At 41.4% G+C, this 25,162-nt stretch overlaps 1 protein-coding gene across 1 annotated transcript in view; it reads left to right on the top strand.

The window, feature by feature from the left end:
• Positions 1-25,162, top strand: part of CPNE4 (copine 4) — a 354,676-nt gene that overhangs the window by 189,791 nt on the left and 139,723 nt on the right. The window contains exons 3-4 of the mRNA XM_063114381.1: positions 15,514-15,585; positions 17,111-17,185. Coding sequence (XP_062970451.1) covers positions 15,514-15,585; positions 17,111-17,185 — 147 coding nt within the window. The remainder of the gene's footprint in view (positions 1-15,513; positions 15,586-17,110; positions 17,186-25,162) is intronic.

Consider the following 25,162-nt stretch of genomic DNA (forward strand, 5'->3'; position numbering starts at 1 on the left):
CAAAAACATTGTCCCTTCCCACAAGCAGCTCACAGTCTAGTTGGGGATAAAGATGGAAAGCAAGTAATTGCACAAACAATTAATTAAATTACCACCACTATAAGCATTGTTAATGAGAAGTACAGCATAAGACAGCAAGCATTGGGAGTCTGGCATGTGGTGGAGGGGGCATCAAAGAAGGCTTCTCTGGGAAGTGGTATTTACCATGAACCTCGAAGGGAGAGTGAGAGTGTATCAGGTGAGAAGAAAGAGGAGACATATTCCAAGCATGGCAAAATGGGAGCATTTTATACAATTCTCTGGATTCAGGAAGGAGTTTGGTGTATGGCGCAGAACATCTTCATTTGGTTTTCCCAAGAAGCCAACTCTGAGATAAAAAGTCAAAGGAGGTGAAGGAAACACCATAGTGGAGTTGAAGAGTGAGACAGGAAAAGAAAGACAGCCCATCAGGGTGTGTGGTCAAGCCAGCTACCATTGTAGGCAACTGGAGTTCAATTCTGCTGGAAAATTCTGGAAGCCATGTAGAGCAAACACCACAGAGTTATCTCACTCTAGGAATGAGGGAACTCGGGCATTTATGCACTTGGGGGGCATATATACTCTCATCAATCATTGAGGGTCATTCTTTGGGTGGGAATATTAAACCCCCAGCATTTATGTCATATCATGCAGGAAGCAAGTCAGGCTCCAAAGATCAGAAAAAGCTTGCAAGCAAAGACATACAGATGCTGGTGGTCAGAAGCCAGTAATGTGCACTCAAGCCATAGGGCCTAAGGACATGAGCAGGGACTGACAGCATCTGTTGGTAGCCTGTCCAGTACCCAATAGCCCATTCTTTTAGCTGTCAGATTCTGAGCATCTTTAGTTCATTTTCTACCATGTGGCTATGTAGAAAATAGCCCTATGCCTAGCTCAAAATGAATCAAGAGTAATCTCAGACAATCATACAAATCCCATCCCGCCTTGCCAGACGTTGGTTTAGGGGTGGGCGTGTGGCCAGTAAGACATGAGGATTTTTCTTGGAAAGGTTTCCTAGCCTTGGCTGGCTGGTTAACTCAGTTGGTTAGAGTGCAGTGTTATAACACCAAGGTCAAGGGTTTGGATCCCCATGCCAGCCAACCGAAAAAAAAAAAAAAAAAAAAAAGCTTTCCTAGCCTAAAAAAGAGACACACATGAAGAAGCAGTTACTCTCTGCCTGTGATTCCTGTTACCACTGCAACCATCTTGCAGCAAGGCGGAGGATGAGAGAAACCCTTAGGGGAAGTCAGAGCCGAAGACGGGGAGGCATGAGCTTGACATTCTCCTTATTATAGGAGAATAAAATGCTGTTTGGGATGGGATTTTCCATTCCTTGAACTAAAGAATCACAATTGAAAGCACACACATGAGGAACTAAAAGAAGGCAAGTCTGGCTGGAGTGGGTGACCGAAGAGAAACTGGGGGTCGCATCAGCTTAATTTTCTTAATCTCTCAAAATAAGGAATATGTAGAAGTGGGCACTGAGGATGATTACAAGTCCTTTCTTAGTATGCTTTTGATACTTTTGAAAGAGCTTCCATACAGATCATTTCATCTGCTCCTCTTGGCAATGCTGGGGGGACAGGTGTCATTATCCACATTTCTTAGTCGAGGAAACTGAGGATCAGAAAGATTCTGTGGCTGGACAGAGCCAAGACCAGAAGTCAGGAGTTTTGATCCTTAATCCATAGCCTCCTTCTGCCATGACCTAGAAAAGTCTATTGGGAGAGGCCACCTGTTCTGAGAACTCTTTCCAGGTCGTGGCTTAGATGAGCAAATAAGCAGCAAGTCAGACTTGTTTGGTGTAGCTCTTGCTGTGTTTCTCCATCCACACTGCTCCACCTCCAGGTGACATGCTGGCCTCTGTGGATATCCTACATATTCACTGGCAACCACCCTCTCATATTGTCAACCATGTGATCGGTGGGACTGGCCTTTCCCACACTTAAGGAGTGGCCACTAATTGGCTTAACTCAATCAGAATATCTGTTTTTTATGGTCACAGTGATTGGTTCAGGGAAGGGCACGTATCAATTTTTTAATAAATGAAAATATAATATTTCATTTATTCATTTTTTCAACAAGCATTTAGCAAGTACTCTAGATAAGCCAAATACTGTGCAAGCTGCTAGAGACACAAAGTTGGAAAAAACAGGCCCTGCCATAGAGAAGCTTATAACTAGCTGGGAGACACAAACTGATAAATAAATAATCAAAATGCATATTCCTAAATTCTATGATAGAAATGTGTTCCAGGAGCTATGGAGGAAAGACTTAACCTCTGCCTAGAGGGAATCAGGGAGGTCTCACAAGAAAGATGACTCTGGACATGAATCTCAAAGGATGAGTAGGAATTCACCAGCATAGAACAGAAACAAGGACTCTGGGCAAAATGACCGGCACACACACAGACACAGCAGCATGGAGGAAAGGCAGAGAACTCGTAAGTGACTCAGCATGGCTGGGCAGCCAAGTGACAGTGGGAAAAGAATAGAGGATGCTAGACAGGAAAGGAGGACCCAGGCCATGAGAGTTTTAAGTACTTTTCTCTAAAGTTTGGAGAGCATGGACTTGATGTTCTGAGGCCCTGGTAACGGGGGATTTACATATCTGAAAGATCGGTCTGGAATTCCTGTGAAGGGTGGATGGGAGAGGGTACATGTGGAGGCAGAGAAGCCAATTAGGAGGCAGGGAAGCCAATAACAGGAGAGGGATGAGAAGGGAGTGGTGATGGAAGTTGAGAAGAGGGGACCCAGAGGGGGTCTGTCAAGGAGCAGGGTCCACAGGCTTGAAGACTAGGTGAGGGAGAGGAGCTTGTGGGTGTCTGGCTTAGGTAACTGGAGGAACAATGTGGCTGCCTTTGAAGGGAATCATACTGAGGAGTGGGGTAAGGAATAGAAAATGACACTGACCTGTTAATCTTGGATATCTGTGGAGAATCCAAAGGAAGCTGTCAACTGGTGGGTGACCACAGGCATCTGGAGTAGACAGTTGCAGATTTGGGAGCTGACTCTTGAGAGTGGTAGTGTGAAAGTGGATGAGATTCCCTCAAAGAGACTGTCTTATTTTTATTTTTGGAAGGAAATTCATTGAACATGCCATCTATGAACAAATCAGAAAGGAGTTTTTAAAAAAATCATTGAATATGTAAGGATATCTCTTTCCACTTTTTTTTTCATATAGAATGTGAACTTAATGTTGTCTGAAAATCAGAAACTTTTTCTGACTGTTTTCTACCTATAGAGTAACATAGCAGACAAATGCATGTGAACTGAGAGCTTCGTGAAGGTCGGGCCGCTCTCCTTTACCCCTCATGGTTTCACAGGTTGTGACACTTTGGCATGAATGGGAGTTTTTCTCTTTTCTCTAGATAGCTCTTCTCTCTAGTATGATTAAGCAAAAAGAAAAACTGTCAACATTTTCATTCTTTATAACTCCAGTGGTGAAAGATTCCTTCTCCTGTGTACTTCTTAGGTAGTCAGGGTGTGGGTAGACACAGGAGATGCTGAGTAACCCTGGGAATGTCAGGGCCAGGATCTGAGGCACTGCTTCGTAGTGCTGAAGTGGACGCACTTTTGAGCCTCATGGTCTGGGGCCGAGTCTCAACTTGGCTGCTCTCAAGGTATTTGTTCAGAGGCAGATTCCTGCAGCCATTTAAGCCTCAGTTTCTCCGTCTGCAACATGGAGATGATAACAGTGCTGACCTCAGGACTATGGTGAGGATCAAGTGGGATGATGCATACAAAGTGCTTAGCAGAGTCCCTGGCATGAGGGAGTGTCAGGAGGTGAAGCTGTTATCAGTGTTCTGAGAATCCAGAAAATGGTGGGAACTGTTGATGCTTGCAGGGACCAACATTGTTTTCAGAAAGAAGGTAGAAATATAAAGGATGAAAACGTAAGGGAGAACCCATGTCCTGGGCAATCAGTAAAATGGAACTTACATTGCCTCACATTTGTCAAGTATTTTATTAGGTCAAAGGATTCAAATGTGTATATACTCTTCTCATATTATTTCTAATTAAAAATGGTTTTAAGGCAGATCTCTGAAATAAATTGGGGCAGGTATTTCAGTCCCTATCTTGCCACAACTAAGGCCCAAAAGAAGAGATGAAGTGACCGCCCAAAAGCCGTGCAGGAAGTCGCACATTCAGAGCCTGCCTCCTGAAGGCTTCTACGAGTACCTGCTCTGTCCATCTGAGTTTGACACATTCTCACTCTATTTTGTGAAACAGCACGACTCTTGGCCTTTAGGATAAGAAAATAGCAACCCTCAGCATGCTAGGAATTGCATTGCCCGTGACGCTGGGTACAAGCACAGCGAGTGACTTCACACTGAGCAAAAATGCCAAATAAAGCAAATGAAGGTTCATGTCCTTGGAAAGGACTCAAAGCAGAATTGTACGTTTTCAGCAGATGGATGAGGGGGGCGAATCACAGGGACACAGTGTGTTCCACAAGCTTGTACTTCTGGGTGAGCTTGAAGACCTCCTTAGATTTCTGTTGCCCAGAAAGCAACAAGGAGCTAAGTGCCTGTTCTACACCCAGCAGAAGGTATGCCTAGGAGACATGCGGTCCCTCACTGTCTAGGACAGCGAGCTGACCTTCATTCATTTTCTCTTCCACCGCTTATTAACTCGTTCATTCATCCCCATATTTTCCTACTTCTTTATCCACCAAAGACAGTGGACACTGAGTCATAAATAATAAAAATAATAAATATAGCAGCTCACTTCCCCCAGGCACTTTATTTACCAGGCATTAGGCTAGGGAGTTGGTGTACCTCACTTCATTTAGTCAGTACAGCATCCCTGGAGGTAGGCGCTACCATTTTACAGCCGAGAAAACTGAGACTGAGTAAAGCTAGTAAGTTATCCAAGGGCCACACAGCCAGTAAGTGGGGGAACTGGGACTTGAATGCAAAGCTGTTCAGCTCTGAAGCCCTTTATGATCTTTTTTATTTACTCTAATAGCTTGTCTCTTTCTAGTATAAATTATAAAATATAGTGTCTATTAATGCAAAGCCAACTTGGAGTTGACCTTGCAAGGTTTTTTTTTTTTTTAAGTTTGTTTATTTATCTTACATAGAGCTGACAGAGGCAATCTAGATATTCTTTCACAGAAAAACAGCCTTGTTATCTTCCTTCGAGGTTTACATACTGAGTTTTCTTTAAATAAAATATGGCTTCTTAAAAAGTGTCAGAACCAGGATCTTACCAACTCTGCACCAGAAGGTGTTCCCTCCTGGTCTTCTTTTTACCCTCAACCATGCTGAACCAACCCTTTATCCAAAATCAGTGGTTCCCCTTGGGTTTCATCGTTGCTTTTCTTACAGGCATTTTCTCTTCTCTTTGGCTTGGAGGACAGTTACAGCTGGGTGAGATCCTTTTCTCTTCAATGCCATGTGGCTGTTTTTTAGTGTATTTCTTCTCCCAAAGTTCGGAGGACATCTGTTAAAACCAAGAACTTCCTGCTTTCTGTCTTCATAAGTGGTGCAGAAAAATCTGTGACCCCTTGAAGAAAGCCTAGACTGTCGAGAGGCCTCTGACCCTTATTCTTGAGAGAGGGATCGTGCACCATGTTCCCTCAGGGCAGCGCTTCTCAGACTTGATCTGCATCAGAATCTCCTAGTTTGTTAAAATACAGATGGTTGGGCCCCACCCCCAGAGTTTCTGATTCACAAGATCTAATGAGAGAGCCAGCAATTTGCATTTCTAAGTTCCCAGGTGAGGCTGATTTTGCTGGTTGGGAGACCCCATGCTCTGAGAACCCCTGCCCCCAGAGTCTCATGTGAGGGGATGCTAATGAGTCTTGGACACTATATCACTAGTTTTAATTATGAAAGGAACGAATGTGTTGGGCAATTATCTAGAGAAATTAAGGAAGACAAAGAAAACATCTGGACAGCAGAAAAAAAATTGCTTCATATAATTTATAGTCCTGTGAAAGGCCATGGATACAGCTTGAAGTTTATGTTCTTAGTGAAGATCTTGATTGCCAGAGTTTGTTTCTTCCATCCATTAAATGTTGTTGAATGGGCCTATTATCCAGACTGTTGGTTTTGTTCCTAACACAGGTGAATGTTAGATTATGTCAGTCACAGTGGCTGCTGAAAGGATTGGCAGGCCACAAGTTGTCAATGGTCAATGGGAATTTGGTCTAGGGTCAGGATGGCCCCAATTTGTGGACACCAGGGGTATTATAATGCCAGGCATGCTATCCACACCCTGTGTAATGCCCACAGCAAGATTCCACAGGTTCGCAGTTTGTTGCATAACATCTAATATCCTCATGGCATCAAACTGATGGCCCAGGGAAGACAAATTTACAAATTATAGCATGCAAATAATTTCCTTTCTCCTTCTCAAACGGAAAGCTTACTTTGCAGACTTACTGCAAGCAGAAGCCACACGAGTGATGAATGATGCCACAGGTAAGTCACATCACCTTAGCTGCCATGGACTGGCTGAAAAATCCTGGGAATGGTGCTGCTTTCTAGAGCTGACTGTTCTGTTCATAGACAGGTGGAATTCAAATAGGGCAGTTGTGGGTAAGCAAGCCAGCGGTTTTCCGAAGAGAATAAAATTAATTCTTGCCTTTTTCTTTGCTATCTTTGTCAGGCAAGTAATCTTCTCAAGTTCAGATCCTGGAACTTGATTTCTCTGGAATCTTCCTTTTGTATCTTTATATCTCCTTTACAGTGTCCTGGACTAGAGTCATGAGTCCTACGTCTCGGGTCTGCTACCACCTTGCTGTGTGACCTTGGGCAGTTTGCTTAACCTCTCTGTGATGCAATGACCTTATCTGTAGGGGATTTTGAATTGATTCATCTCTAAGTTCCTTCCAGTTCTAATTGTCAATGATTCTCATCCATCTCTTTCCTTTTCCCTTGTTTCTGAAATTAAGCATCCCTTCCTGCATTCTCATCCCCCTTCAGGACTCTCTGTACCCCATCTACCACCCCCAGATCCCTACCTCTTCTTATGTCATCTATGACTTAGCACGAGTATTTCCCTCATGCTAAATCACAGATGTCATCCAGTCATGAATGGTATTATCGTACCTTAGTATCCACAGTAAAGCAACTCTTTATGACTATTTATCTTCAAAGATAGTTTTTAAAAGATAAATTTAGTGGCAATTAAAATGGGCCTGTGTTTACAGGTCCTGTTCCACATGCATTCACAGTAATATGATACCTCACCTAGCTCCATACTGGTGCAGGGGAGAGGGCAAGAGATCTGGAACTGGAGGGCAATTTGCAAGGACTAACATGTTAATGCTGAAAAACAGATGTAGATGTTGGTCCTGGTCTTAACCCTTTAAGACAGGCTGATGCAGGGTACTCAGCCCCCAGCTCACCCACCAGAGTGCCCTGGAGCCGCCCACCTATGCAGGGAGCCACATGTGCCACCTGGTTTGAAGGCATCTGTCCAGGACCTCCACCACAGCTGTCACTTTTGTTTCTCCCAACTAACCAGCTGTCATTTCAATCTCATTTGTACCCAGCTTAGAACTACTGGCTATACATCTAACCTGGATCCCTTCATGGTGTTTACACATGCTCTTCCCGTCATTTGGACCTTGCCTTTCCCCCACAAATACTGCCTTGCTGCACCATCTAAATTACCAGCATTCTGGGTACCTTAGATAGAGATGTCCTATTCTTGCCTCAGCCCCGAAGCATGAGATACTACAGCACCATGAACTGAATTACCAATATGCCAAATGGCCAATTTACTGAAGTCCAATAACCAAAAAGTCAATTCACCAAATAATACAGTAGCCCCCAAACCAAATCTCTACCAAGTATTTTTATTTACCAAAAATAAGATTTTCGAACTATTTATAAAGTTTACACAGTTATTTGGAAACTTGTAAAGATTTCAGAAAAAAAAAATTTTTTTTTTATTTAGGCTGCTTGTGAAATTTAGTTACTGATGACCATAAACTTTTATGAATATCAAATGCAATCATAAAAAGGCAAAGTTCTCCTTTGTTTTCTCTCTAAAAGAGGAGTGAAAATTTGGAACTAGCAGTTAAAGTACCCATTTGTCCACAGGCCAAAGGCCGGGGAGGATATATTTTTTAACGTTAACAATGATGATGTCCAGGTTGTAGGATTATGGGTGATTTGTAGTGTCACATCTGTGTTTTTTTTATATTTTCTAAAAGGAATGTATATCACATCTATAGTCAGAAAAAAATTACAATAAGTCTTAGTAAAAACATCATCATAAGGCTTGCATGCTGACTTCAAAAAACTCACACTCAAGTGGAGAAATACGACACATAAGCATTGTTTAGATTCTTAAACAAGCTTCCAAAGAATTGTAAAACTTGTAAAGAATTCTAATTTGGGAAATTTGTGGGAAATCCTTTGGGGTAATGTATTCACCAAGACTATGTTTTCTGTTAGGTTTTTGAGAGATCAGGTTACAGATGCTCTGGGTAAAACTTCCATCCCCACCCCATGGTTCCCCAGGAGAAGAGTTTTCTTGGCTAATCTGATTCTGATCTTTTGTAATATTATTTTTTATTACAGAAGAGACCTGGGAGGGCTTGGAGCACTAATAATGAATAAGTTAAGGAAGCATCATTGGAAGTGCAAAGAGGTTCTGAGATTGCCCTAAAGCCTAGAATCTCTAGTTCAAGCCGAATTTGGGAAAAAAGAATATTTTTACTTTGAATTAATCTAATAAAGTTTAGCAGGGAGAAAAACAATAACTGCTTGGTTTCCAAAATCATTCCCAAGAGTCTGGGAGTTTCAGAGTTAAGGAAAAAATGAGGCCATTTATGAATTAGTCAACTTTGTTTTGGATGGAATGTGAGCCTTTGAGGTGTCTCTATACAACAGCCGAGGCAGCAAAGGTGCCCACTCCTGAGCCCGAGCTCCGGGTGAGGCCCGAGTAAGCGGAGGGACTGTTCTTCCCTCACTATTCCTTAGCGTCTGCCACCAGGAGGCTCAGGTCAGCACGCATTTCCAAACCACTTGGCAGAAACAAAGGAGCAGAAATCCCTCAAACCTCTCTCTCCCCAATAAGGGTCAAATCAGGAAAACTGGTATTACAGTAAACTTGCTGATAGGGCCCCCGTGGAATCAGAAGAGCATGAAAATGAAAGACAAAAGCAGTACTGAGTTTAGCCAGAACAGTGCAGGAGTCTGTGGTGCTCCTGGCCCTAAGGAGGGGAATTCACTTCTACATATATGGTATCCTGATAGCAACAGAGGAACCTATGACTCAGTTTGCCCAGGCCACCCCAGTTTACACCTATTGTTGTGGCTTCGTTATTAACGCTATCACTTTTCGTTTTCAAAAGTGTCCCAATTTGGACAGTAGAGTTTATGATCATTTTGTAGTAACAAATCATTTTCATAGCTAACATGTACTAAGAGCTAGAGCTTTAACATTTACTAAATGCTAGAGCTGATCATGTGCCAGACATTTATAAGCTTGGTGCTATCAATATCATTATCATCACCATCATCACTAGGCCAAGATCACAAGAGCAAAGCTTCAGGACCAGGTGTTTGGATTCAAAGTCAGAGTGGAAGTGTGGCACAAGCTGGAATAATGTGTGGCGTGAGCCACGCAAAGACATCCACAAAGTGTGCCAGGCAGAGTGAGAAGCAAGGTTCTTAAATACCACCAGACCCCGTGTTGAAAGCTGTGCACCGATTCTCATTTAATCCTGACAAAACCCCTTAGGGGCAAGTGCCATTATGTCCTCATTTTTCTTCTAAGCACCCAAACCTTGAAGTAACTCGCTTATGTGCACACCGTTTTCAAGTGAGGGAGCCATGAGTTAAACTCTGGGCCTTCTGAATCTGGGACAATATCCTCATCTCAATTACAAAGGAATTCTGTGCCTTGGCAGGTCTGCAACCCCCCTTGCTAGAACTTTTAACATAAGCGTTAAAGAATGACTGATCACTGGAAAACATCTGCAAAGCCTGCATCATTCATGAGTCAACAGGTAAGGGGCATTTAAATCTTTGGGTCCCAGGTTCACCAGATACTGGACTCTTACAACAGCTGGAGTCTCTTACTCCTAGGACCCTCCCTCTACTCTGTTAGAGGCTGTGGGGCCACATCCCAGGCTCTTGCTCCAGACACCCAAGTAACTTCTACCACATGACATCAGTTTAAGCAGAGTACCCATCCCTCTACTGAATTATTGTAGGAAATGGCCTTATTGTTTTTGTATATGAAAAGATAATACAGGATTTTTGCAAAAACTATAAAACTATTCAGAAATACAAAAAATAAATAAAATCACCTTTCATCCCACCATTGATAGACAACTACTAAGCATTCTGGTATATATTTTTAAAGATTTTTTCTGTGTATGCATATACATGTAGTTCTTTTTAAAACAAACATTTGGTTACTTATTTGTGCTTTTTGTTGCTTCCTTCTTTCACATAAAAATATATAGTGAACATCTTTCAATGTTAATGCATATACTTCTGTAAGATCTATTTTAAGGGCTGCATGGTGTTTTGTGATAGCAAAATTCATGTAACATACCCCCTACCATGGACATAGGCTGTTTCCAGTATTCTACAATAACAAACAGCATTTTTATAAGCATCACTATGTATACATACATATATATGTATGTGTGTGTGTATATATGTCTTTACCTTTATGGTCTCCACTGATTTTTTTTTTTAGAATAAATTAATAATAGTGGAATATTTGGACACACATTTTAAGGTCTTTTGTACAAATTGCCAAGTATCCATGTAGAAACATTGTAGCAACTTATAGAGCCCTGTACAGTGCACAAAGGTGCTCTTTTCCTGCCTCTTCAGTAACACCTCCAGCTTCTCATTGTTTTCCTTTTGAAGCTTCCATCACCACACAAACAAGAAGACAGCTCTGCTTGGGATGTCCCCGCCAGAGCCCTCTCTAGCCCCATAGCCTCAGCAGAGTGGACACAGAGGAGACAGTGTTGTCCCTCACCCTACTCACGGCCCTGGAGGCAGTTCCCCCCAGGGGCTTTACTTAGGGGCTGAAGGTAAAGAAAGGAGACATGGCTGTGGGTCTCAGCCTAGAAGGCCACTTCACTCCCAGACCCCCTTCTTTCCGTCATATATTCTCCATCAGCTTCTGTCTTTCCATTTATCATCCATACACTGGAGACTCCCAGCTCAGGACTCTCCTTTGAGCCCCAGACTCATGTATTCAGCAGTATCTAGTGACTGATTTACTTGAGTGACTCACAGACATCTCAAAGCGACCGCTGAAGACCAAGCTCACCCTCTCCTCTGGCTCTCTCCACGCTCCCCTCCAACTGTCCCTCCCCCACGTGCCTGCTCAGTGAATGGCACCTCTGTCCTCCAGACGCCAGAAGCCTGGGAGCCTTCTCTCATGTCTCACTTACTCTGTACCCCCACAGCCTATCAATCAATCATGAGGCCCCCTCAATAGAGTGTCTTCAGGGTCTCTGTTTTCTACTCCTTGTCTTCCCTTCCACTGCCAGGACCCCAGTCCAAGTCAATAGGTGACTGAAATTATCTCCATGTAGAGATTGATTGGATGAGAGAGAAAAGAGGATGTGACTGATAACTGAGCCAGCCAGGTCATTTGTGATGATGATGGGCCTTACCCAAGAGATGAGACGAAGGTAGATAATTAATACACAGGCAGTCCTTAAATCCCTCTCCGAAACTCTCCCTCCACTCCATCCCTTGCTAATGAAGTCAGAGAAAGGGTAAAAGCCTGTAATTAGACTTGAAGTAATTAGAACCCTGCTTAATAGAAAGCTATGGGCAGGAAGCCCAAATCAATAGATTACCCATTGCTCCTGTTGTTCTGAATCATCCTCCCTGTGGTCCTTTGTAGGTTTCCACTGGGCAGCTGAGGACTTTACTGAATTTACATGAAATGTAAGCACAGGGGCACACCAACCACCCTCTCCCCAGCATGGCTAAGAAAGCTTCAGAGCTGTGCCTTTCTTAGTTCCTACTTTTACCCACTAATCCTGTGATTTCCAAATTTATTTACATAAAAACTTTTCTTACATAATACATACTTACCTTTTAAGGAATGAATGTTCCGTAATACATGCTTTGGGGTATCCATTCTGGCTTACAGAGATGTGACTGTAAAGATGTTTTTAATCTGTTTCTGTTCACCCCCGTAGCCTGTGAACAGTGCCTGGCACATAGATGGTGTTCAATAAGTATTTGATATTGCAACAGTCTTAAAGTGATTTAAAAAAAAAAAAAAATTGTGAGGCCGGCCCGTGGCTCACTCGGTAGAGTGTGGTGCTGATAACACCAAGGCCACTGGTTCGGATCCTATATAGGGATGGCCGGTTTGCTCACTGGCTGAGCGTGGTGCTGACAACACCAAGTCAAGGACTGAGATGCCCTTACCGGTCATCTTTTAAAAAAAAAAAAAAAAAAAAAAAAATTGTGAAGGTATTTTTAGTAAAAGCAGTCTTATGAAAAATGACTGTTTAGTTCCCAAAATGAATGTTTTGAAAAACTTTGGAAGAAAGTTTAGCTAAATATACACATGTCAAATACTGGCCAAAAAAAGCTTTTAATTTTCCTAGCTTTGTTCCTATTTATTTAGATGAAACAGTGGATTTGCCTGAAAAAATGAGAACCTGTACCATTACAAGCTTTTGTCCACTTCACCAGGGAAGAAGCACTTCCTCCCCAGATCTGCGTGTGGATGCAGATCAGGGACCTAAGAGTACTAATGTCCCTCTGGTCCAACTTGACTAAAAAGAGTGTTTCAACTTCTATCTCCTCCCTCTGTACTTTACTCTTTTGTTGAATGCTAAGGTTTGCAGCTGTGACCCCAGTACAGGGTGAAAAAATCAAATTAGAGGACTTCTGACAAGTGCATCCCCTTTAGCCTTGATGCCAGGCAGAGCTTGCTATCAGTTCACCTCAAATGTCAGCTGCAGCCAGGGTGAGTCCTTGTCACTCTAACTTCTTCATCCCCTTTCAAGACCTCAGGCCTTTCTGAGCTTGGCGCAGTTGCTTCAGCTGCAACAAGGCATACATGATGAGTGGGATTTGCAACAAATAGGCGTTTCTCTGTAGATCGCTGCCCCAGCTGGGCATCCCTGCTATTTTTGCCCAACAATCCTAAGAATGGCAGCATCGATGACAACTTATTGCTTGTTCATCATTAATACAATGAAAGGTTTGAAACCCTAATTATTACTCTTCTTTGGAGCTGAAATGGAGGCCTGGGCATGTAAAACAAGTTTGTTTTTTTGCCTGCTTGATTAGCCACTTATATACCCAAATGTCCACTTCTTAAGAAAGGATATTTCCCGGAAACTGCTTATCTTCCTAGCATTTGCAAAAGGCAGGAGCTGGTACGTAGTAGCATTCTCTTCACACTCTGCAAATGGAAAGGTTGGTATTTCTAGATACATTAAAAGTGAGGAGAGAGAACTATAGCCATCCAGTTCTCACGGTGAAATCCCCCTTGCTCTCTCTTGAATAAAGATAATGATGATGTTGTAAGACACGGTCCCTACAGACAGTCTACCACACCTGGCAACCCAATGAGTGGGTTATTACAGTGCTGAGAGGGTTATTGGGGTCACTTGGAGCCATGGGAGTAGGTCATCAATGTGGATGAAACACAGTGACAAAGGACAGAAGTATTTCTGAGGCCAGATTTATTTGGAAAATAGGATAAGTTGCCTTTCTTTAGTCAGATGTTGGCCTTGCTACCACTTACAGCAGACCCTTGGTTTGTCATTTATTCATGTGTCTTCCCCACTGCCCTTGCTGAAAGACCCCTGGAGAGAAACTGTAAGCTCCATGAGGTCAGATATGGCATCTGATTTAGCTTACCAGTCTATTCTTAGTGCCTGGCTCCAAGTCTGGCATACAGTGGGGGCTGAATAAAGACTTGTGGATGAATAAAGCATCTGCCACATAATATGTACACCTTAAATGGGTCTTTCTACTGCTGTCAGCAATGACATTGTCATCATCATCATCACCAAGGTGATTTTCTACAGAAATATTTTTTTCTCTTCAGATCACAGCGAACTGCACATCAGGATCCTTAACTCTGCTTGGCCTAGGGAAGTCCTCTGGACTTAGTGCATTTGGCACTAGCACACTCTTGGTATTTTCAGTGCTCTAACACAGAGATAAAAGTATGTGAGGATCTCAGAGAATGGGCGGGTTTCCCTGCCTTTCACGATGATCTCCTTTCCTATCTTTCTGTAAATAATGTATGTATTATTACCAAATGCTGCATTAAAAATATCCCAAAACTTGACAGCTTCTGTGTGTCAAGAACTGGGATGCAGCTTTTCTGGATCCTCTGAATCAGGGTCTCTCACAAGTCTGCAGTCAAGTATAGTTATCTCCAGGTTCAACTCAGTAGAGGATCTTCCAAGCTCATGCACGTGGCTGTTGGCAGGTCTCTGGTCCTCACTGGCTGTGGGCTGGAAACATCAATTCCTTGCCACATGAGCCTTTCTATAGAGCTCTTCACAGCCTAGCAGCTTGCTTCCCTCACAGCAAAGGCTCTGGGAGAGAATGAGATGGTGAGCAAGACAAAAGTCACCGTCATTTTGTAACCTAATTTCAGAAGTAATATTGCTTTCGTGGTATTCTGTTTGACAGAAGCAAGTCACTTAGTTCATCCCACACTCAAGAAGAGGCATTCCACAACAACATGAACACCAGGGAGCTAGGATCAGTGGGGCCATCTAAATAGAATCTGCCCACCATGACAAGTGATGCTGTTTTCCTTGAGCCTGAGCGTGGCTTTAACTTGATTCTTTTAACCCTTTTCTCCTTTGGAATCATGGGTTGCATAACCACCAGGGCCTCAATGCCTTGCCAAACTTCTCTTTCAAAAAAGGAAGAAAGAGGGGAAGTGGGGAATAGGGCAGGGTCTGCTAAGAATAGCTCCCAGTATGATGATGATTTGAGTTGTCGTTGCATGTGTGCATTGACGCTGAGTTATGGAGAGGACCCCAATTATTCCTATTGGCTTGTCTGAGCATCAGTTTTCTGATGACTTCCTTTATAGCTTCCTAATGAATATATTAAAAATAGAACTCTAGAGGTTATTGACACACAAGCTGCATATTTAAACCTTGGGTTCCTTTTCCCTCTTGTACCCCATTCCCCACTTTGCACAGAGGTTTAGTGCTTATTTGAGATCATTCTGAAGTACTTTATCTTCATGTACACGTCACGTCCATCAAATTTTGATATAAGCGACTCAGCAACAATTAAGCCACCTCCTAATTGACTGAATTGTCTGTAATTCCTCACTCACTCACTACTCTACATACACACCATAAGAGGAAGGCTAGAAGGGAATAACCTGTACTAGGAGGGGCCCATGGGCAAACCTTGGAATACACATGGACATAGATGTCATAATTTCAGGTAGAGCTGTAAATGCAGAATTTTATAGGGAAAAAAAAATTAAAATAAACCTGCAGTCATAGGACTAGTATCGCCACCTTTTGTTTCCCTTTGTGCAGATTGTTTCCCAGAGAAAGCTGTCCAAATCCTTGCTGAAGCACGGGAACACGGCGGGGAAATCCTCCATCACGGTAAGCCCTCCCTGAACAGCCATCTGCCCAGGTGCAGTGCCGAGACGGACTGGCTGCTCCAAGCCCAGCTCCTGGAAAGCACCCCTCTGACGCTTCTGTGTTCCTAAACATACACTCTGTGCCCATTAAGCAATAACTTCTCATGATCTTTCAAATATTGAAATACTCCTCTTAATTTTGGATTCTTGGATCAAAACATTGGCTTCAATAGCTCCTGGAAAATACTTGAAAGTGTGTGTACATTTTTTTAGGGCTCTGCAGATGGAGATCATAATTTTCATCAGCTTTCTAAAGCAGTCTGTCACCACAAAATAGTTAAGGATCACCACTCAGATTTCGTGTAAAAGATATTAATGTGCTAAGGGATAAAAGAGGACCAAATGAAAAATAGAAATATGATTGTTCCTGGGTTATCAAGTAGTTCTTGAGTTTTTCCTATATACCTGGACTCATATTTCCTACTCTCAGTTGCTCACACTTTTGGGGTCTATCCCTCTTTAGACAACATTTTTAATTTAATATTACATGCAAATCACTTAAATTTTCCAGAGGCTACCAATGAGTATTCAGAGCAATTCATAGCAGAAAAGTTGAGCTCAGATAGAATGGAAATAAAATTGAATTAAATCTCAATGTCTTGACATAACTAGTTTGATAAGGGTGTCCATGTGCTGTTGTCCCTGAATACATGGTGAAATCCTAACATTATCTATAAATGGCTTAAACTATATGCAACTAGTCTACAGAGACTTGTTGCTTTTGTTTTTATTGTTTTTCTCCTGACTTTTCCCACCAATTTCTCCTCCAAGGCTTTGACAGTCACTGACTATTAAATACTAAAAAGTGACTTATTATGAAAGAGGCTTTTGGACTGTATTATCTCTTCATTTTTACCACAATCTTTGTCAGGAATTCTCTGTTCTTGGATACTAAAGGTTTAGATCCTTATCTCTGTTTCTCTGTCTCTGTCTGCCTGTCTGTTTCTTTCTCTCACTGTCTGTCTCTCTCTCTCTCTCAACTCAGAAAGCCCAGGGTCAGTCTTTCGAAAAATAGGAATTACAACATTTCATTGATGACCATATAACTATTGGTCTGGAAAAAACACAGAGGCCAGTTTATTTTACCATTCCTCATTGGTTTGACTCAAAACATTAGAGGAATATTACTGCTCTTCATTTTTTGTAGCTTCCCAAAGGGTTAAAAATTAGAGTAATTTATAGAAGTGCCATCCAATGCCATGTAACCTTTAATGAAAGAAGCTCTTCCTATCTGCTGCTCCCAATATCTCTTCTTCCACCTCGGGTCCCATCTCTCATGTTCTCATGCTCAGCATTCATGAAATCTAGTTATCTACTGTCGACTATTTCACAAAGTTCCCTCGAACACCTGGAAATGCTGTGCCATGTTCATTAGGGTTGCTCAACATCTGTCTTTGCTAAGTTTGGACATGAGCTAAGTCTGCTCATGGGTTCCTAGGCTAAGTGGTCCACCCTCTACTGCAGCTAATGTGTGTTTTTTCCTTTAGGTGATTGCAGAAGAATTATCTGGCAATGATGACTATGTTGAACTTGCATTCAATGCACGGAAATTGGATGACAAGGTAAAGTGTTTGACATTAACCTTATTGAAGGAAGTAATAAAGCTGCACACACAATTTAATCAGATTTCCCCCTGCAGCTATTTTTTCCTTTCAACCCACATTATTAAACAGATCAAAGATTTCAGAGAGGTCTGCGAACTAAGGCTTCCCCCAAATTGGGAAGCAGTAAATGAGAAGGGGAAAGGACTGTAATTAAAACAGGACAATTTTAATACACCAAGACTTCATTTGTTTCCAAGTGCCACAGGTCAGATGTGCACAGATGATTTAACCCTATAGCTAGGGACATTCCAAGGGAGAAAACGTGAAAGGGAAGAAAAGTGACGTTTATTAAGCTCCTATATTTGCCAAGAACTAAGCTGAGAGTTTTTCATGCATTATCACATTTAGTCATTTGTACAAGTCGCATGTAACAGGTATTATTAACATTGTTTTGCAGATCCGGAAAAAGATTCAAAGATAAAGTAACATGTCTAAGGTCACTCCACGTATTAGTCCAAATCCTCTGAGAAACAGACACCAAGATAGTATTAAATATACAAGGATTTGGTTAGGAGAAATGCCTGAGCCGGGAACACAGAGGAGAAATCTGGGAAAGCCAAGACTGTGATGCAAGCCGGACCCTGAGTGAAGGAGAGAGGGAGTAAAGGGTGGTGGACGTCTAGAAGGCCATGCAGTCTGAGGAAGGTTCAGAAAGGCCAGCAGGGAGTCCCAGAGCCAAAGTCAGCCACTGGGGCATCCCATGTCTCCCAGGAAGGAGCCTGCCTTAACATCTTTTGTGTACTCAGTCACTGGCAGGGAGCAGCCTGTGGGAAGCCTAGCCTTGGTACAAATGGTCAATTAGGCTCCCTGTAGTTGGAGGTCTGCAAGGCACACTTTCGTGGCCACTGTACACTGCTAGTAAGTGGTAAAACTGAAGATTCAACCTCATGTCAGTTTGACTTCCATCTGTACTCTTTCTATTATATCTCATAACTTCTACCTAATCACAGGCTATGTTAGCCATGTAGACACAGAAGTTCTGCAGTCTCCATACCTTAAAAAGTAGGGGAGGGATGTCCTTCCAACCTCACCATATGATACTATGATTTCCCTCCAACCATATCCTTAAGTAAAACAAACAAACAAACAAAAATCACATCAATAAATGGGTTCTCACAGGACTCCATTTTCCTAGAATTTAACTAGAGAATTGGGAATTTGTGGACGCAGCAGCGCTTTTTTCAAACAATGACTTACAGGCATTAGGCTGAACATGGTAAAGCAGTGTCTCAAGACACTATTTGAAGTCTTGGGGAGCAGCTTATATCCTGGTATATCTTGTTCACTTTTCACCTAGAAAAAATACTCAGCCTATTTCTGCATTCACTGGTTCACTCTTTTATTTATTTATTTACTCATTCATCATTCATTTACCAAACTTTGTTGGGTGCTTATTATGCATGAGATCCTGGGAAAAAGACATACTAGAAAAAGACATACCACTCTCAGATCCACAACCTAGATTTCATCATCTAAGTAAAATATAAATTTAAAAAACAAATGACACAATAATACTGTAGCCATGATTGGATGTGATAAGTGATGTATAAGCAGAGTGTCCTGGAAAGGGTAATTCATTCTGCCTAGGGACATCAAGAAAGACTTATAAACTAAATATATTTGGATTCTTTCAATGTCCTGAGTAGATTGTGTGAAACCCTCACAAGGTGCTACCTTTTGACATCAGCAGGAGGCAGGTACTGGGAACCGCAGTGTGCATTGATGTCTGCTGGGTATGAGCTTTTAACCTTCACCTTCTCACAGCTGTTATGCTCTCTCTCCTCCATCATCTCCCCACGTTAAAGAAGAATTTGCCAAACTGCTTGCAGTATCTTCCTTGGTACCGTTATAAGCCATTGGGTCAGCGTGTGGCAGTTTTAAGCTACTCACTTAATGGCTTATAATGGTCTCTTTCCACTTAAGAATCTGTTAAATACCTGTAATTTGTCCTCTAACTGACTTATGTTAAAGTACAAAGGGACTTGGAGATTTGTTAGTGGGCCACTGTACCTGACTAGTAAGTGGTACAACTGAAGATTCAATCTCATGTCAGTCTGACTTCCATCTGTCCTCTTTCTCACAACTTCTACCCAATCACAGGCCGTGTTTGAACATTTCCCATTCAGTCAAATGGACACTTGCTCACAGAACTGAAAGATCCCCTTCTAGCACTTAACATGGTTCTGCATGGCCATCCCCACCGTTAGCTGCACTGATTGTTCAGGGCCCTGGCCGTCACTGAGCCTCATTGCCCCAGCGAGGTGTAGACCCCAGCTCCTCCATAACATGCTGTATCTTGTTCAGACTCCTTCACAATCCAGAGAGCAAAGCGGAAGCCTGTGCTTCAGTTTGGTCTGAAAAGTGAATGGTCAGGTGGAAAGAGGGCAAAGTTGTAGAAACAAGATAGTACCATGAAGATGATCTCACACCTCCTCTTCAGGAACCAAAGGCTCAGCAAGATCTGATGACTTACCCAAAGACACAATATTACAACTCTGGTTTTCTACTGCTGCATAGCAAACCACCTCAAAATCTCGTGACTTAAATTAACAACTATTTCATTGTATCTCAGTGATATAATGATTTTGAATGTCAAAAATTCAGTCAGTTCAACTGGGCAGTTCTTCTGCTCCTTAGTTGATATAAGTCACCCAGTGGTATTCAGCTGTTGTTGAGCTTGTCTGGAGGCTCCAAGCTTGCTTTTCTTACTCACATGCCTGGAAAATAGGGTAACTGAAAGGCTGGACTCAGCTGGAACAATCAACCAGAGTGCCTACATGGTGTCTCTGGGTTGGTGACACTTTCTACAGTGTGGCTGGCTTCTCCCAGAAAGAGCATCTCAAGAGAACCAGCCAGAAAGCTTCATGGCCTTTCTGATCTAGCTTTGTAAGTCATATATCATCACTTCTGCCACATTCTGTTGTTACAAGTGAGTCATAAGGCCAGCGCACATTCTAGGAGAGGGGAGTTAAACTCCACGCCTTGATGGGGGAGTGGCAAAGCCACACTGTAGAAAAGCATGTGGACAGTGAACAATGTGGTGGTCATCTTTGGAAAATACAATGTGCCATAATATTTTGTGATAGAATCAGAATAAGATAGTACAATGATTTCATGTCACAGCTGGAAAAATAATCCAAATGGTTCTCAAGGAGGACCTCTTTCTAGCTTTCTGCATTAAATAATTTTATAGCTACCTACCTGTTAACAGTTGAACTTATTTCTAAATCAAGCTCTTACTTTTTTTGTTGTTTAGTGAGTATAAAGGTAACTGATTTCTATGTATATTTAAAAACTGTAGTGCAAATATGTGGGGAAAATTCAGACAATGGTTATAGGAGATCTGGATTCCCCAGTCCCCTTGCAGTAATTCTAGTAACCCCCTGGTATCTAAACATCTCACGTAGAAAGCCACTGGTCTAATCCAGCTGCCTTCTTTCACAAATGAGAAAATTGATGCTCAGAAATGTAAAATGATTTACCTAAAACTGCATGTGCAGCCATTCACAAAAAAATCAGGGACAGAGAGGGACTCAATCAGGTTGCCTGACTAAAGTCTGACTCTTCCTTCAGAGCAGAGAGTTAACAAATAGAAGTTGGATTGGTTTCAGGATGTGGAAGACTTGGTAAGGTTCTCATGAATTTTAGGGAAGTAGAAAGCCAGGGAGGAGGGAGGTGAGAGTATGCCATAGAGCAGCAGTCCTCAAAGTGTGGTCCAAGGTCCCAAGATTCTTTCAGGGGAATCCATGAGGTTGAAACTATTTTCATAATAACACTAAGACATTATTTTCTTTCTTCATCATTCTGTCACATGTGTAACAGTGGACTTTTCCAGAGTCTACATGATGTGTAATATCACAACAGATTGAATACAGAGCAGATATGAGAATTCTGCTGCCCTCTATCAAGACTTGCATTAAATTGATTTGCAAAACTGTGAAATAATGCTATTCTTCTGACTATTTTTTAAATTTGGAAAGTATTATTTTTCATTAAAAATGCTATTTTTGTTATGGTATAGTAGGATTTATTTTTATTTTTAAAATAATATAACAAATATTTTTAAGTGTATCAGTTTTATGATATGGTAAATATTGATAGGTATAAGCCACATAAACGAAAGCTCATTGAGGTCCTCAATAATTTTTAAGAATGTAAAGGGGTCCTAAGACCACATGTTTGAGAACCACTGTTAGGGGGCATATCAGGGAACACTAAATACTTTTGTAAACCACAATGACAAAGAAATGTCTAACTCTGTTGACAGAAATAGTCATTTTTAACTTACTTTTCCAATGCTGTTAAGCAAACCAGCAGCCATCTACCCAAGATGGAAATCCAGAATCCTTGAAATCTGAGAAGCACTCTTCAATGAGAATTAGTATATAAAATAAATTAGTTTTGTGAGAAATAACTTATTTACCTAATGTTAATGCAATTCATTTAGTGGAGAGAGGGGCTTTCCAACTTCTAAAGCTCATTCATTATATTAGCAGCTAGTTGTCCATTAATCTAACAAGTAAGTAAAGATATGAATGTGATAACACTTTGGAACATTCAACCTGACAAAATATTCTTTCTCCTCCCTTATTTGAGAAAGTAGTCATGTGCTGGAACTTATTCTGACACCAGTGGAGTCCACATTTGTAATAGTCCTCATGATAGACTGCATTTTAGTGTTCCCATGATTCTATTTTGATGGGGTGCTGTATAAGTAAACAAATCTGTCTCTAAAGTAAAGGTTGGCAAACTTTTTCTGTAAAGGAGCAGATAGTAAATATTTTAGGCTTTGCAGGTTTCTGTCCCTACTGCTCAGCTCTGCCTTCAAAATATGGAAACAGCCATAGACAATAGGAAAATGAATGAGTGTGGCAGTGTTCCAATAAAACTTTATTCACAGAAACAAACAGTGGGCCAGATTTGGCTTATGTGCCATAGTTTGCCAACCCCTGCTCTAAAGCAATGTAAAATCTCTACCTGCTGTGATGTGATTTTGCTATGTTCAGGTATGCCTGCCTGAGTACTGTAATCTTGTCTGCATGAATGATAAAAATTATAATTATTGAGCACCTACAGATGTGCCAGGTGTTAGGCGTCTAAGCCACATTATCCCCAAATTTCATAACCATATTCCCAAAGGTGGCTATTTTTCTTTCCCTTTTGCAGATGAAACATAGTGAGGTTGAAAAATTGCCCAAAGTCATAAGGCTAGTGAGTTATAGAGCCTGGATAGGACTGCATCTTTCAGACAATTTCTTCTAGGTCCAATATTCTATTTTCAAGATCACTGTCATGGATATGCACTGCCTCCTCTTCTAATCCACCTTAGCTGACTGCTTATCACTCTCTCACTTAAATAAATTTCTTTTATATTGGACTGAAAGGGTACAGGAATCTGGCCTCTGGGTTATTTAAGAATTTCACTGTAACAAAACTTCAGTAAAATGCCCCATTAATTCATCTTCATTGCACTGAACTGTCCCATGAGCCATCTTAATGCTGATGGTCCAGCAAAAAAAGCTGAAAATTCCTGAGTAAAGTGACCATACAATTAGATACAGAGTTGCTGTTTTGAAGCTACAAATTTCTGAGTGTACACTTGATTTTTTTGAGCTGCTTATGAGTTGTTTTGTTTCCAAGAATCAGATGCCTTCTTCATGTTAATCATCCCTGATATTTGCATGGTTCTTTACGAAGGGTTTTCCCGCATTCTCTTCTCTGTTGATAATCATAGCTGCCAGCATTTCCTGAGTGCCTCCCATGTGCCAGGCCCTGCACTCAGCACTCACATGCATCAGCTTCTCTTTCTCCCACACTGCTACAAGGCAAAGGGGGATACTCTTTCCATGGGAAACAGATGGGGAGAAATTAAAGATCTTGCCCAAGATCACCCAGATTATATGTGGTAGAGTCAGGATTTGAAAGCAATTGTAAAGCCAGTGGCCTGCGTATTAGATTTTTAGTTACTTCAAGACAGAGACTGTACCTGATCTTTCTTTCCTTGATTTATAGTATGTCCTCCTGACAACTTGGTGCTAACCTAAACAGTATTTTAAAAGAATGTAAAATAAAATTTAACAACCACTGTAATATACCACCAAGTGAAAGGAATAGGATACCAAATTGTATATAGAGTATGATCACAAATATGTTTTTTAAAAAGAAGAAAGAAAAGAAAATTATGTCTAGATTCTAGAAAAAGATTGAACAAAATACTCTTAATGGTTATGGACTTACGGGTGCAGTTATGGGGGTTTTTTTTTTCTATTTTTCTCATCTTCCTATTTTTCATATTATCCATTTTAAAATAAAAACAATGGTAACAAAAGTTTTAAATTGTCAATAAAAAGAAAAAAGAAAAATAATTGATAGAGCTCTTTCGTGTGGTCAGGGGTTTTTAAGCACCATTCATAAATAATACATCCCCCGAGGGACCAGCAATCTATTTCAGGAAGCAAAACATGAAGCAACTGGAGAAGGAGCCCAGGGACACGTAGAAACCAGCTAAAGATGGTAGGAACAACCACTATGGAAAGGAGGAGAGAGGGAGCTTCCAACTTTTTAACGTAAGTGTAGAAACAGAAATCGGCCTGAAGGGCAAATGTCTTGAACAGATGAACAGAGGTGTGAGCCAGCTAGAAGTGGGTCTGGGGGAGGAATGACAGGCTTATAGATTAGTGCAGCCATGTGGATCTCGATAAGATGAAGACTGTGGTAATTAGGTACCTTCAGAAATAGAGCGGAAGGGTGTGTTCCAGACTCTGGGTGCTGTGGGGCATGGTGTTTAGTTCCTGGATGTATGGGGAGGAAAGCCAAGGGGAAGATAGTTATCCCCACCTCCTATGTCTTCTCTTTCTAAAGTATCCTACGAAGTTTCTAGGCTGGCATTCTTCACTACAGAGCCAATCACAACATTTTCCTGCTCAGTATCCTTCAGTGGTTTCCCACTGTCTGTCCAGGCTAGTGCAAAGACTTCCGATGAGCATTTAAGGCCCTTCACAGCATGGAACGGACTTTGCCGGCACTGTCTCCAACTCTTCCCCTACACATCCCTAGGATAAAGTCTGATTATACTTGGTGTATCCCCTTCTATGTCTACTCTTTCACACCTTCATTCAGGCTGTTCCCTCCCTAGAAATGTCCTCTTCACAGCCATCTTTTCCAGTCAAAATTCATCAACTGCCCCCTCTTCTCTGAAGACTCCTTGTACATTTATTGATTTATTCATTCATTCATACTTAGCATGGGGTTATATTTATTTGTATACTTGTCATACCACCCATCTAGATGGTATTTTGGAGGGCTGAGACCAGATTTTATCTTTCCTTGTATTTTAATGTCAAGCACAAAAGCACTATGATCAGCATATGTCCTGTGAATATTTTGCTGAGTTCAAGACTAGGATGGCTGGTAAATACATTGATAGTGAGGGAAAATTTAGAAGCAGAGACCAAACAATGCACAAAGTGAAATAATGAGTTTCTGGCTTGCTAACTTGTAGGGATAAAAGATGACTTTTTTGAAGATAAATGTAGGCTTATTTCTGCTTTGCTACAGTCTGGATTTCTGAAAAGAAATTACCTGGTGAAATACATAATAAGAGTATAATGACTAAGGCAATTGCTCAGATAGACTCCTATCCTACACCGGGTATTCATGTCATTCATTAATTTATTTTTATATTCATTCATTCAATAAAACACTATGTACTACTGAAATCTAGACACTGTGGGAGATGCTGAAGAAGTAGTAGAAATACAAGGAAAAATAAACAAAGTAAACAGAGTTTCTCCTCTCTGAGAGTTTATAATCTATCGGAATAAAAATCAAGTTTAAAAGAAGGCAGATAGGTTCTTCTTTCACTAATGAAGCACCTGTTTGTTTTACAACATTCTCTCACTGAAAACAACTGTAAGCACTAGACAAGATACTAGA

This window comes from Cynocephalus volans, chromosome 11 (assembly GCF_027409185.1).
Source record: "Cynocephalus volans isolate mCynVol1 chromosome 11, mCynVol1.pri, whole genome shotgun sequence".
In the NCBI taxonomy this organism is placed as follows: Eukaryota; Metazoa; Chordata; class Mammalia; order Dermoptera; family Cynocephalidae; genus Cynocephalus; species Cynocephalus volans.